The 14,894-nt window shown below is 39.4% G+C and overlaps 1 protein-coding gene across 3 annotated transcripts in view; it reads left to right on the top strand.

The window, feature by feature from the left end:
• USP3 (ubiquitin specific peptidase 3) overlaps positions 1-14,894 on the top strand; it is a 99,084-nt gene that overhangs the window by 14,666 nt on the left and 69,524 nt on the right. For all 3 annotated transcript variants that reach the window (XR_010663893.1, XM_065940240.1, XM_065940239.1), the window contains exon 2: positions 11,992-12,052. Coding sequence is in view for 2 of the 3 variants with exons in the window: in XM_065940240.1 (XP_065796312.1) it covers positions 11,992-12,052 (61 nt within the window). In the remaining variant the exon portion in view is untranslated. The remainder of the gene's footprint in view (positions 1-11,991; positions 12,053-14,894) is intronic.

The following is a 14,894-nucleotide window of genomic DNA, read 5'->3' as shown; positions in this document are numbered from 1 at the left end:
TATTTTACTTTTTTTAGTGTGTAAAACGTGAGTATAGGCTTCCCTGGTAGCTCAGATAGTAAAGAATCCACCTACCAATGCAGGAGACCCAGGTTCAATCCCTGGGTCGGGAAGATCCCCTGGAGAAGGGAATGGCTACCCACTCCAGTATTCTTGCCTATAAAATCCCATGGACAGGGGAGCCTGGTTGGCTACAGCCCATGGGATCACAAAGCGTCGGGCACGACTGAGTGACTCTCTCTCACACACACACAGTTCCAAAAGTTAAAACCGTACCAAGAAGTGTTACTACCTCACTCTTCTCATTCCTATACACCCTCTATAAACAATTATTTTGATCTATCCTTGTTTCTTTCTTGTAAAACAAACGAAAAATTACAGATGCATGAGTGTTTTCTTTATCTCACAAAAAGTAGCAAACTAAGTATACTCTTTTAGAATTTCTTTCATTTAATAGTATATTCTGAATGTCATTCCATGTTTGTGGAAATTTTCCTTATTTTTAAACCACTCATAGTACTCTGTCGTGGTTCACAGTGAATTCGAACGTTCTCCTGTCTTTGGGTATTTAGGTTGTTTCCAGTATTTTGCAATTTCAGATAATGCTGCAGCTAAAAGCCTTGTACAAATATATTTTTTTTTTTTTTTGTATTATTGGCTATCTTCAGAGAAGATGGAAGGTTTTAACTTCTCAATTGTGTGAGCAATATTGTGTAAGTGACTTTATAATGTTTCAAGTTACTTGTCTGCCTGCTGTTATCTTCACATCTATGGTGACCTTACAAATGTATTCAAGGCTGTGGAAGTGAAGTACTTTATTGTAATTATATTTTTGCCTCGGAAACCTTGACATCAGAGCTCTAGAAGTGGCCTTGGAAACATTTTTAGCCTACATCCATGTTCGTCTTAATCAGTTGACTTTTCCTTTCCTTTTACATTCTTGTCAGTGCTGTTTTACTGCCTGAGTGCTCAGACCCAAGGGTTTCTAGTAGTTTTCTCTTTTAATTTAATTTGTGTTAGATTCCTTCATGTCATACTGTTAACTGGTTGCTCCGTCAGGTTACAGAATGGTGGTAGGATAGGACAGTTATACCTAGGACAGAAATAAGGATTTGGGCATCCATTTTCTCCAGTGGGTCTCAGCGCACTAGTGAGTAGGATAAACTCAGAGGAGCACTTTGGATTCCTGGATAATACTGCTGGTCCTCTCAGCTGGTTGATGATTTAAAAGCCTTTGTTCCAACAAGTGGGCATTGGAGTAGAAGGGGGACTTCTTCCTGCATTACTAGAAAACCAGGTAAAAGATTGGGAAACATAGCTTTCTGTCAGAAGGGCCATAAAAAGGTTACCTATGTGTTGAGATAACAGTCCCCTCAGCCTAAGGGTGGCTGGAGCCTCCAAGCAGATTACTTCTGGCCCCCACGATGACTCTTCAATTTACGTATGTGCACCATACAGATGTTATCATTTTCCATGCATGTCCTGACATGAAAAAGGTTTGAAAAATTGGCTCGAGCACAGTCTCAAAATTAGCCTCTGAGAGCCAAGGACAGTGTCCCTTAAAGAGAACCAGGTAATCCTATTTATCCTGGATAAAAAAGAAATGAATTATTTAGAGTAGAAATTTAAACCTACTGTCTGTAAAAATAAGCTGATCACTATATCTTTTTTTTTTTTTAATATTTATTTTTATTTATTTATTTGGCTGTGCCAAGTCATGGCATGTGGGATCTAGTTCTCCGACCAGGGATTGGGCCAGAGCCCCCTGCGTTGGGAGCTCAGAGCCCTAGCCACTGGACCATCAGGGAAGTCCCTGATCACCATATCTTAAATCTGGCGTGATTCGAAATCATTTTTATTTGCTTATTTGTTAAAACGAAAGTTAGAAATTTAAAAAATATTTTTGAAGACTTGGCCTGTAATCCCACATATTGGATATTAGAATGACCAAGGTACAATGTGTTTTGATTGCTATATTGGTGCGCCATGATTTAATCTCTATTCCGAATACCTCAGAATTTAGTGTATCTCAGTATGGTTTTGACACCCAAGTTGCTTATGTACTTAAGTGTTTTATCTGAGTAGCATCTTTTCAGTTGTCTAAACCTCCTTGAAATGTGCTTCTAAAGTACCTTTGCTTCTGAAGTATTTTACATTAACTGTGTAAAGTTTAATGATTCTGACATTAAGGTATATAGTAGTTATATGAAGTTTGAGATCAGCTTATTAGAATATTTTAATCTCATTCATTTGATGTTTTAAAAATAATTTAATTTCAAGTCAGATACCGGAGGAGTTTCTGAAGGATTTTTGCTGACTTATTTATTTGGAATTTTTCTGTGAAAAGGAATTGTCAGCTCCCATCCTTTTAATGTGTGTAAACTAAGGGGAAAATTTCTGAAAAATTAGCAGTCATGCTATATGTGGACATAATGTTATCTGCCTTGTGTAGAATTAACCCCAGATAGCTGCGTTTTTTATTTTAATATATTCTTAAGGGAAGGGAACTGAGAATCACTGGGGCTTTCTGTTTGTGAGGCCCCTCGTGCCCTTCATGCACTTCGTCTCATGAAACCCTTACCATAGCCATCTGAGGCAGAGGTGGTGTTTGTCCTCTGTTACAGACGAGGAGGCAGGCTCTGAAACCAACTCCTTAAGGTCATAGAATAAAATAATGGGAGAGCTAGAAGGTGAACAGAAGACTTATGTGGGTTCTGGAGCCCATGCTTGCCTCTGACATGTTCCTTCTGAGTCTACAGAGTAATAATCACATTCCTAAGGGTAACCAAGTCACTTTGGTACATTTTTGTATTAAAGCAGGAAGGAATTCTTTTGGTGGGGTTAAAGGTCAAAGCCAGGGGATCAAGGCCTCTGCCTCGTTCAACCAAAATGATGTGGAGCAGAGTCCTTCCACTACTCCCTTCCGCTGGGCTGACGGGGCGAGAGGAGGGTGGGACAACTTAGGAGATGGGGATTGACATGTTTACCCTACCAAGTGTGAGGTAGGCAGTGGGAAGCTGCTGTTCTGGAGCACAGGGAGCTCAGCTCGGGCTCTGATGACCTCGGTGGGTGGTTGGGGTGTGGGAGGGAGGAAGTGTCTATGTACGTGTTCATATAGCTGATGCGCTTGGTAGTACAGCGAAAGCCAAGATGACGTTGTAAAGCAGTTGTACTGAAAACAAACCAAAACCCCAAAATCCCATACATTTTATTGAGATCTTTAAGAGAAAAGTCGAAGTACTTCCTCAGAAATCTTGGGAGTCTGGTTAGGATGTGGACTCTCGACCTCAGCTGCAAAGGCTGAGATCAGACATTGCTGATGGGTGTGATGGGAATCAAGTCAGGCTGGCTGAGGAATATGTCAGCACTCTTAGGGTGAAGAGAGAATTGGAAACAGAAATGGAGGAGGATATTCTCGACTCATAATTATTCAATTAGGTTTTCAAATCCAACCTTAAATAAAATGCTAGGTTTCCCAGAATGCTTATTAGGGAACATAATCCAGAGAGGCAAAAGGAATGAAGGATAAGGCGCTGTAGCTTTTAATAAAGAGAAAAGGAATTCCTGCAAGTGCCAATGACATTTTCTTAATCTTCATCAAGAATTTGGGGTTGCTATGGGAATAGCGGTTTTGAGATTTTTGAAGGTCATTTTTTACTATGTGATATTTCTGCTCAACAATTAGGTTGTCTTATGCTCAAGACAGCACATCTAGATTTAAAATACTGACAGGATACAGAGAGAGCCAGTCCTAAGTGATGATGACAGCTCAGTTGATGATGGACTACAGCGTTTTACTGTCTTACCACCTCTGTTGCAGAGGGTATCATCTAGTCTTTGGATGGTTTTGATTCCTACGGCATAGAGCCTCTTGAAGGGTCTCATCCTCATCTCTACTAAACAGCAGTGTCACTCATTCCTGTGAGTTGTTTGGCAGGGGTGAATGGTGGATGCTGTCATCTTAGTAGCTTAAAACAATCATTTCATTTTGCTTATGATCTTGTAGGTCAGGAATTCAGGGAGAACCTAGCTGGGGCTCCCTCAGCTGGAGTTCCTTAAGCTGGAGCATCCACTTCCATGGTGGCTTCTTAACTCACCTGTCACAAGCCTCTGTGCTCCTGTTTCTGCACCCCTGTCCCCAACACACACTAAGGTGTCATATTTTGCAAGGTCTCTCTATGTTGTTTGGCTTTCTCATATTGTGTTTCTCACAGGGTGCTTAGGCTTCTTCCATGGTGGCCGGGCCACCCCAAGAGCAAGCATTCCAAGCAATAAAAAGGAAACTGTCAGTTTCTTAAAACTGAGACCTGCAAACTGACACCCAGTCCCTTCTGCCATATTCAGTTGGTCAGGGCACTGACAGAGCCTGCGCAGATTCAAGGAAAGAGGACCTGCCTCTCGGTGGGAGGAGTGTTCAAGAATTTGTGGTTATCGTCTATCATAGGGCCATTAAACAGAAGGGAAAGAACGGCTATAAGAAATACTGAACTATGACTTTACCAGAAAGCAATTTACTTATCTAATGATTCAGGAGAGATTAACTGATTGCCAGCCTTGAATAAGAATGGGACTGAGGCAAGAGAGAGCTGCAAGAGGGGGAAGGTGGAAAGGCAACCGAGATAAACTTTACTTCTTAACTGCCGTGGCTGCCTTGGCCCTGAACCCGCCTCCCATCTTCTGTGAACCTGCTACTCTGAGCGCTTTGGGTTGGGTGCTCCTGCTTGCTCTCCTCCTCGTCCGGTGTCGGCTCGCTTCGTTAGCCCTGGGCACTGCCTGTTACTTTATCGGGGAATTCTCCTGTTCCCGGGAACCCGGTGCCCACTCTCAGCTTGGGCAGCGGTATCAGGGTGGGCGTGAGGACACAGTGATTTGGGCTGCACTCTGGCTGCTCTGGCACTAGCTTGGTGTAGCCGGATTTCTTCTTGAGGGAAATACCTTATGGCCCATTTCCTGCTTTATCCATGTGACTTTACCACGCACCTCTTCCCCCAGTAATTTCAGAGGATTCAAGTTGAAGATAGACTTCAGAAATTTTAGCAGAGACTAGGCTTGTGAGTATATGGTTCAGAGAGTGTTTATGGTATAACAAAGATTATATGCCTTGTCTCTGAGTGACCGAACAACAACAAAGCATCTAAAAATATATCAGTTGGAGGGTAAACTGGGTTAGTCCTGGAGTATATTTCTACTTGTATATATACTGGAATATTTATAGAACTTTTTATGATAATTCTGCCCTATCCTTCAATTTCAAGAGGAGTAACACCACTGTTGATACTTTTATGGAGTATTTGTGTGTATGTGTGTGTGTTTTGAGTAACAGCTGCAAATGTTTTTTCATTGGTATGTTTTCAGACCCATAGAGTTGTAATATTGGGTTTTGTTTTCACTTTACCAGTCATGCTTAGTAATTTAGAGTAAGTCTGTTTCATTAGGACAGCTTTAAAATACCAGTATCTTTAAATTTAATTTTTGTTGTAAAAGAAGTAATGCTTTATGACAAAATTCAGACAGCATAGTTGAAAGTAGGGCTGTGTGGCTCCAGTCCCCCATCCCATTCTTTTTACATGACTGTTAACAGTTACTATATATCCTTCTAGATGTCGAACAGTTTATATACAGGTATGTAACACAGGAGCACATAGTATGGAATCTTTTTAAAGCAAAAATAACAACCTGCTGGACTTCTGCTTTGCAGCAGTCCATGCCTTCAAACGTTGAGTTTGAGTTCCAGTTCTGCCTCTTGCTAATGTAGCAAGGTATATAACTTCTTAGTTACATGCCACCGCTTCCTTATCTATAAAACAGGCCAAAGCATAGTACACACCTCTTTGGACTCTAGAGGATTAAATGAAGGAATATTTATAAATGGCATGGTAAAGTGCAGTAGCGCTTGGCACATAGTATGTGCCAGATGAATATTAAATAGATAAAAATGAACTTGACTCTTTAAAAAAAAAAAGTTGCGAATATTTTCTTCTGAGTTGCTAATTTTTTAGAGGGGTGCACTTACAAACTCTGTGTGTTGTTGGGTGGAGGGGGTGGTGTTCTGAGCTTTACTGTTGGAGCAGCACTTTTGTCTCCAGTGGTTTTGAACAGTGACTCCACAACAGTGACTCCGCTGTTTCTGACGGGCAATGTGCTGAGAATGTTTGCCTCTCAGGGATTGTGGAGCAGGGGAAAAAAAAAAAAAAGCTGAAGAGCATTGATTTAGAAAATCATACTACATTAGCAGTTAATCTTTTTGTTAAGCCTTTTAAGAAAATTAGGAGAGTGGAAGAATTTTGTCTATAGGGAATGATATGATTATTTCATCTATTTTTGGCTTTATCTTCTCTGAATAATTTTATACTTAGAGGGGACATGTGTATCACCTAGTCTTCATTTTACAGTGAAGAAACAGACCCAGCACAGTAATGATGTTCTCAGTTCTTTAAGTAGTAATGATAGGGCCAGGACTAGAACCCTGGTCATCCTCACGTTTGTGAATTCTTAAGAAGCTTAAGAGCCTCTTGCAAGTTGAAGCAACTGCTGAATAGTGGATGCACTGTAAATTGCTTGCCCATCAGTGCTGTGTGCTTGAACTATTTTTGCATGTAGAGTTGGTGACTAAGTTGTGTCATAAGCACTAGTGCATGATGTTTTATAAAAAAAAAATTAGGATTCCAGGAGAATTGTTGATGGGGCTTGAATATCACATGTACTCTATCTTATTAGATTCCATGTAGTGAATACTGAGGATATTGAAAATCAGTGGGAAGAAATTTATATTCAGTGTGGATGCCATTTTGTCTTCTGATACAACCTGAAAGGATTTGTGTGTAAACAGGCCTCCTTGAGCACAGAACTCCGTAGTTTTCTGCCTTTCTTTGTCTCTTGGTAAAGGAGCAGATCAGTCTTCCCTTCATAGGAACGTTGTTGTTTAGTTTCTAAGTCATGTCTGAGTCTTTTACAACCCCATAGACTGTAGCCCGCCATTCTCCTCTGTCCACGGGATTTCCCAGGCAAGAATACCGGAGTAGGTTGCCATTTCCTCCTCCAGGGGATCTTCCCAACCAGGGACTGAACTCATGCCTCCTGCACTGGCAGGCGGAGTCTCTGCTGCTGAGCCACCAGGGAAGCCCCCTTCATAGGAATAGTAGGGAGTAAAACCACTTTGGTTTGTAGATCACTTGGATGCCTTCCCACCATCAGTTGTCACTTCTGGATTTCCAGAGAGTTAAAGCTTTTGGGGGCTTTAGCAGGCACCCATGAAGATGAGCATGTTTTAGAGTCTGGGCTCGTCTACCTCTCTGCCTGCCCAGCCTGTGTCACAGCTTCTACCTTGTGCAGAATGGCCCTAGCTCGGGAGAGGATCCAGAGTCTCTACCCCCTTCAAAAGGGTGCTCTGCCAACTTGCAGAGCTTGTGGCTGAGGGTGAGAACAGGACAAGGTCCTGAGGCCACAGCAGCAGGAAGAGAGTGAGGGGAACTAGACAGTGTCTGCCCCCCAGGCTGAGATGCCCAGGAGCTGAGAGAGGAGACCTTGGCTCAGGGCTGCGAGAGTCTCAGCATACGGGACAGATTCCTGGAGGAGAGTAACTCTGAGGACATTTCATAACCTGAGTGAAAGAAGACCAGACTGTGTTTATGAGATCCAGTGACCCTCCTGTGGCCACGTGTAACAGTGTGAGAAATACACTGCATGGCTTCCTTGCCCTGACATCACCTTGAAGTATAATGAGGCTTAGTAAAAAGAGCCTTTATGAGTTCTCAGTTATGGCTTATCATTTTGAACTTCTATAAGTTTCCATCCTTATCACCCTGTTTCAAGTACCAGCATTTACCATTTAAAAAATAAAAACCTTTGTTTAATATTTTTATGTTTTGCTGAATAGTTTATAGCTTAAAAACATTTTTATAGGCTGTGTATGGTTTTATTTTATACACACACAGAGTATAGTATTTCAGGCTTGTAATGGTTCTTATAGAGTTTTATAGAATAACCTGCAAACCTCTAATGCAGTTTCCACAGGAAATGTGTTCATCCTACAGATAAATCTGAAACCCATCTGTCTGTAAAATGAGACTACGTTTTATAATAAGATATGTCCCCTTAAGATGATTAGAATGATTTTAAGATTATTTGTAGTAGTCTTTACTCATGGTATGATCTGTTTTATTTGTAGCAATAATTGAGCGTTTAACTTAAAGCCAGCATTTTTTCTTCTATTTTATAATTTTCCTTGGTACATTAAAGGTTTCATAATTTGGATAAGGGATATATAAGCAGAGTGAATATTAACCAAAGCAGTGTAATAAATGGCTTCATAATAACCCTATTCTCTGTAGTTTCCTAGGCTTCAGATGTTCTTCTGTTGTGAAAGTATTACGCACTGAGAGTACTGTCCTTTAAATAGCCAAGACCGAATGTCCTATCACACATTAAATCTTAACTTTCTTATTGTAAATATTCGTGATAGAAGAAATTTGGTTTCTTAATTTAGAAAGTGAGGTCTTTTTTTGAGATTTAGTAACAGACACACTCACTTGTTTCTAGTGTTTTGGAATGTCAGTGCTGTTTTACTTCCTTTTATTCTTTCTCCTTATCCCTGTCTTAAGCACCTATTTATTTATTTAATTGAGGTATAATTCATATAACAAAATTAACCTTTAAAAAGATTTTTTTTTTTAAATTTACTTACTGCCAAGCTGTGCAGCTTGTGGGATCTTCGTTCTCCAGCCAGGGGTCAGACCTGTGCGCCTGACAGTGAAAGTGCTGAGTCCCAGCCTTTGGACCCCCGGGAAGTTCCCCAAGTTAACCATTTTGAAATGAACAACTAAATTCAGTGCATTTAGTACATCTACAGCTCTCATCTCCATCTTGTTCCAAGACTTTCCTCACCCCCAAAATAAGCCCTACACCTGCTAGGCAGTTTCTTCCCTATTCTTCCTTCCCTCAGCCTTAGGGCATATTTTCTAAAATTTAAAACTAAGGAATTAAAACTCTATGAGGTTACTGAGATTTTATAAGACCAGAGTACACTCTTCTAATTTAGTGGGCATCCCCCTGGTGGCTAAAGAATCTGCCTGCCAATGCAGGAGATGTGGGTTCAATTCCTGAGTAAGATCCACTGGAGTAGGAAATGGCAACCCACTTCAGTATTCTTCCCTGGAACATTGCATGGACAGAGGAGCCTAGCAGGCTACAGTCCATGGGATCGCAAAAGAGTCAGATATGACTTAGTGACTGAGCATGCACGCATGTTCTAATTTAGTAACATGAAGAAATGCATTTACTGTACTGAGTAGAAAAATTAGATCACAATATTGTATGTGTTTTTTGTCCATACACACACTTTACAACCATCGGTGTAGGGGAAGGGGATGAACACTTGGTAGGAAACACAACAGTGATTTTGTTCTAGGTTTTCTTTTCCTCATTCAAAGGACGGGCAAAAATAATCTTCCCATAGTTACACAAAAAGTAAAACCCTCTAATGGTTAAAAACTTGGGGCCTAAGGACTTCCCTGGAGGTCCAGTGGTTACACTTTGCCTTCTAATGCAGCCAGTGTGGGTTCAGTCCCTGGTTGGGGAGCTAAGATCCTAGATGCCTAGTGGCCAAAACCCCCCCAAAAACATAAAACAGAAGCATTGTAACAAATACAACAAAGACTTTAAAAATGGTCCACCTAAATCAAATCTTAAAAAACAAAACAACTTACTAATATAATTACTTATTTCAGGATCATATTAAACTTTTTTCCAGACTGAATACAATATTTCTTAGTCTTTGCTAAAAGAAAAAGATTTGTGGAGGAATAAAACTAGATAATATTTGTAGTTTTTTAATCCTTCAAATTGTATCTCAGATCAGGATTATCTGTTTCAAGTAAACTGTGTTCTAATTTTTTTTTCTTTTTAAAAATATACTTTATAGGTCTTTCTTTTTAAACTATAAGACTGTCATGTTTTTATTGATATAAATCAGATACCACAGGGGTGTGTATGCATAAAAAGTCAATAACCAAGACTACCTCACAGTAGTCTTCTCATGTACCTGTGTTAAACAACTGTTAGCAGTTTGGCATTCTTCTTATTAGTCTTTGTCATGTGACTTATATGCACGTATAACAAACTTGGACCCAACTGAGTAAAAAACTAAAATGCCATCAGGATGGCCCTTAGCAGTTGATATAATGTAATAAGGAAAGGTAAAGGTAAGGTAAAGCCCTTGGTTAACTGGAAGGGGATTTTTACCACTGAAAACTTTCTTATGGGCTTCCCAGCTGGTGTAGAGTTGAAGAATCCACTTCCCAATGCAGGAGACCCTAGTTTGATCCCTGGGTAGGGAAAACCCCCTGGAGTAGGAAATGGCAACCTACTTCAGTATTCTTGCCTAGAAAATTCCACAGACAGAGAAGCCCGGTGGGGTACAGTCCATGGGCTATGGTTGGACATTACTGAGCATGCATGCATGCACAAACTTTCTTATGCACAAATAGAATCCTGTGCTAGGCAGACAGGCAGAGCCCTTTGGGTAGTGTATGATTGTACTCCCCTACTCCTCCTTGCCCTGTCCTCCCCTGCTACACAAATATAAAATGAATGTATGTCAAAGGCTTGTTTAACTCATTAATGAAGAAACCAGTGGGATGGTGAAGCCGATTCCAAGAGCATTTGAGAGATTGTGTGAATGCAGACAGTGAAGAATGAATTTTGAAGTAAATTGCTAGGTTAGATATAAAATCAATTAATATGTCCTGCAGGGTAGTAAAACCATAACCCTCAGAGTATGCGGGACAGATATGATCTCTACCAAATAAAATCCTACAATTTTACCTGTAACTTCATGGAATTTGAGTCCTAATCAGTAGTAAACAGCAGGTCATAATGTGTTTCATTATACATTGAAAGGGCTTATAGTTCTTGAGTCACTTTATTTCCAGTGTTGGCTAATTTTTCTTAGCAATAAGAAAGGCTGATTGTGACACACATTTAGGCAAGACCGATATAGTAGGGATCAGATCTTGGAAGAGCTTAGTATCGTGAACTGAGACATTTGAATTTCACTTCAACAAGTGTTTGTTGAGCATATGCTGTGTGCCCGGCTGTCAGTTCATTATGATCCTGGGTGTTGGTTGCGCTGCCCCTCTCATGCCCCTAGGAGACTGCTAGTGGTTCTCAGGGAGTCACCGGGGAAGTTACTTTCTCAAAATAGACGTGTTCTTTTGTCCTTCTGTCCGCACCTCGATGTAGATGTCTCTGCCCAGAGAACATGTGTATTTTGAAAAAGCTATTTTCAGGTGATCTCTTCTCTTTTAAAATCACTGTTATGTTTATAGGGCTTAAAAAATTGAATAAGTAAAGAGCAAGCAAAATTGTAATCAATATTTTAAAAGTTTTCATACCCTGTTTGCCTGCCTCATCCCTGTAATAAATAGTCAAAGTAATATCCTGATTATACCCTCAGCAAGAATTACATGCAGTTATAATTATAGAATTATATTTAATGCAACTGAGGCATTAATTTGGGAAGAATTGGGCTTAGTCTTCCGAATTGTATCCTTAGGCTATGCCTCTCACTAAAGGAACCGAAAGAGTTGTCATTTATAGTAGCTTATGATCTGTGTGGTAAAGACATGTGATTTAAAGAATTAGACTTAAAAAATGTTTTTAATGAGACGATAGATTGTCCCTCAGTTGTCAGAGACGCTGGTAGAAAGGAGTGAGTGATGGAGAAGTGTGTCTAACTTGTGGTCAGGCTGTCTGAGGAGTCAGCAGCGCCGCGAGCAGCCGCTGTGGACGTGTGTTCGGATTCCTCGCCGCGTAACTTTAGTCAGGCAGCCATCTTGTGTAAATGCACTCGCAAAGCGGGCACTTGTGATCCCAGTGCACCTAAGCAGCCGTGGAATTTATAGCTTAATCACGGGATGTGGTGTTACAGATTAGGGGAGAAACCGGGGACTAACGTGATACAATTGGTATACTGTGTGTTTTTCTTTTTATTAGTGTGCCGGTCCAACAAAAGCCCCTGGGTCTGTCTGACTTGTTCAAGTGTCCACTGTGGAAGGTAGGTGACTTACTTATCATTACTTAACTACCCAACCGGCTTGTTTTCAGTTTACCTTTAAGCTTTGGTCAAAGTTCTATTGATTTGGATTTGTTTAGCACCGTTGTTTAATCACAGTGTACATACGTCTCTGTAGGGCTTCCCTCGCCTGATAGAATCCCTTTGTTCAGCGGTGGAACTGAGGAAAATCTAGTGGTGTGTGTGTGTGGGGGAACCCCTTTCTGTTGATACTCAGAAGAATTAATTTGATGATCAAGACAGTCTATTCGTAATATTTGATTGACATGTGGCCAGTTTTGTTTCACCTGCTACCTACTCATCCCTACCTTTACTGACCTTTGAATCAAATCCAAGATACCATCTCATTCTTCTGAAAACAAAACAGATAAAGGAATTCCCTTGAAAATGGTCTCACTGTGAAGTTTGTTATTAATGGTGTCTAAGATGTTCCAAATATTTCACTGTTCCATTAAAACATTTTTGCTTTCTAGGGGCTTAACACTCCCAAACCCAGTTCAAGCCTAAGCATTTCCTCCTAGTTCTTGGCTTCAAAATGATGTTACTTAAATATCAAATACTTTAGTAACTCTTTCTTCTAACACAAACTCAAATAAGTAGCAGACTTGGTGTGCCGGGTAGTAGCACATTTATTTCTGTGGCTCTTTTAGCTTAGAAAATTTGCTTTGAATTTACTTCAGAAGTTAGTAGCTTAGCAGCAAGGGGATGGGAAATCATACTAAATCCTTCAGTCTGAAATTTATATTGTATTTATTTGGGTGGCTTCCCCGTTATTATTTGTAAACACTCAATGCATGAAGAGAGCATCTTCATTCAGTTAACGTTTGATTTTTCATATTTTCAGTCCTGGAATTGAGTATTTTTTTTTCCATGTACACTTAAGAGTGCTTTTAGAAAATGTTAACTGCATATCTTAATTGTGGTTGTTGTGGTTTTGAAATCTCTAGGATTTGGGGAACCTGAAAATACTTTGTACAGATAACATTAAAAAAAAAATGAAGAAAATTAGAAGCACTTAAATTCTGCACTTGAAGAGACAGATTCCTCTCCTAGATTTTGAGAGGTGAGAATTATAATGCAATAAAATTGATATAGTTCTGTCCTCCAGTTGTCTCCTAGTGCTCTACAACCAAAATCTGGAAGGTCATATGTCAACAAAAAGACCTGACAAACTCTCAAAAATTGGAGAGATTAAGGTTCTTAATAGCAAGCAACACATAGTTCTCTAAGTAAGTATTGGAAGTATAAATGGAAAATTTTCTAGGCTCTGTAGGTAGTATGTTTCCAATTTCAATCAATCTTAGGTTTAGAAATTTGACATAGTTTCAGAGAAATATGATTAAGTAGATTACATAGATAATGAGAGTACCCTGCATTTGAATCTTCATTTTATACAGTTGACTGAATATTTTTATTTTATCATGTAATCCTGGGATTTGACTGCCAAGAATTCTGAATTTTTTAGTAATTTAGATCACTTGTCTATAGGGGAGTCTTAAATTGAATATTCTTTCAACTAGGAAACATAGTTTATCAGTAGCATATTTGGGTTATATATCTTATTGGCCATTATGGCACCATACCATTTAAGTTATTTTTCCAGTTTTTGTATTATTAAGAAATCTGTGCTGTTGTATAATGACACTTTTCCTTTTTTCGACCGAATTATCTGGTTAAAATCCAAAACTGGATGAGGGAAATGTTTATTTTTATGTTAGTTTATACATGACTGTTAACTTCTGATATGTATTTGAATATTAGCCAAAACATTGCTAATCTTAATGTCATCTTTAATACACTTCTTACTTTATCACTGAAATTTATTATAGTAACCATGAAAACATCTAGTACATTTGGAGACTGCAGTATGGTTAGTAAAGGAACTATATACTCTGTCCAGATTATCAGTTTTCGAAGACTTGAAAGTGGTAATGCCTTTATTATTGTTCCATATTGACTTTTATGGGATTCTGAGGGTACTCATAAATATTACTGTTGTTTTTCATGACACAGTACAAAAACATGTAAGCATAGGCTATTGAGCTGATTAGATAGTGAACCTATACGGTTCCTTGGAAGTTATCTTTTAGTTAAATATTGAATGTTTTCTGATCTGTTCAGTGTGTTATCTTGAAGTATGTTTAAAGTATGTTTAAAGAAAGTATGACTTTCTAAGCAGTTACGTTATTGAGATTCTGAATGGATAGTGATTAAGCATATAAAGGAAAATACAAGTAAAATAAAACTGACATTCATTCATTTGTTCATTCATTCATGCATGCATGCATTCTGAGCTATGGATTATAATAATAATCACCTAACAGCCCATAGGGTATAAGTACTATTATCTCAGTTTGATAGATGAGAAACAGAAGTAGAGAAGTGAAGTAACTCACCCAAACGTACCAGACCAGCATGTGACAAAGCCTATTTTAAACCTAGGCTGTCTAATTTTTAAATTTATGCTCTTAATCATTATTTATATAAAAATTCATTTTAGTCCACTTTTGTGAACAGAAGACCCTACACACAAGTCTTCATTATGTTTATTACAGTGAAAAAAATGGGAGGAGACATGATCACATCCTGACGTTAGTAGTGCCTCTGATGCCTCTAGTTTTCCTCAGGTGGAGAGGCTGGGCTTGGAAGTCGATCCTCCCGGTGCTGTACTTAGTCGCTCAGTCGTGTCCGGCTCTTTGTAACCCCATGAACTGTAGCCCATCAGGCTCCCCTGTCCATGGGGTTCTCCAAGAAAGAATACTGGAGTGGGTTGCCATGCCCTCCTCTAGGGGATCTTCCCAATTCAGAAATCAAACCCAGGTCT

This window comes from Muntiacus reevesi, chromosome 7 (genome assembly GCF_963930625.1).
Source record: "Muntiacus reevesi chromosome 7, mMunRee1.1, whole genome shotgun sequence".
Taxonomy (NCBI): Eukaryota; Metazoa; Chordata; class Mammalia; order Artiodactyla; family Cervidae; genus Muntiacus; species Muntiacus reevesi.
Note: the sequence above shows the minus strand (reverse complement) of the source record. Positions and strands in the feature narration are given on the sequence as shown.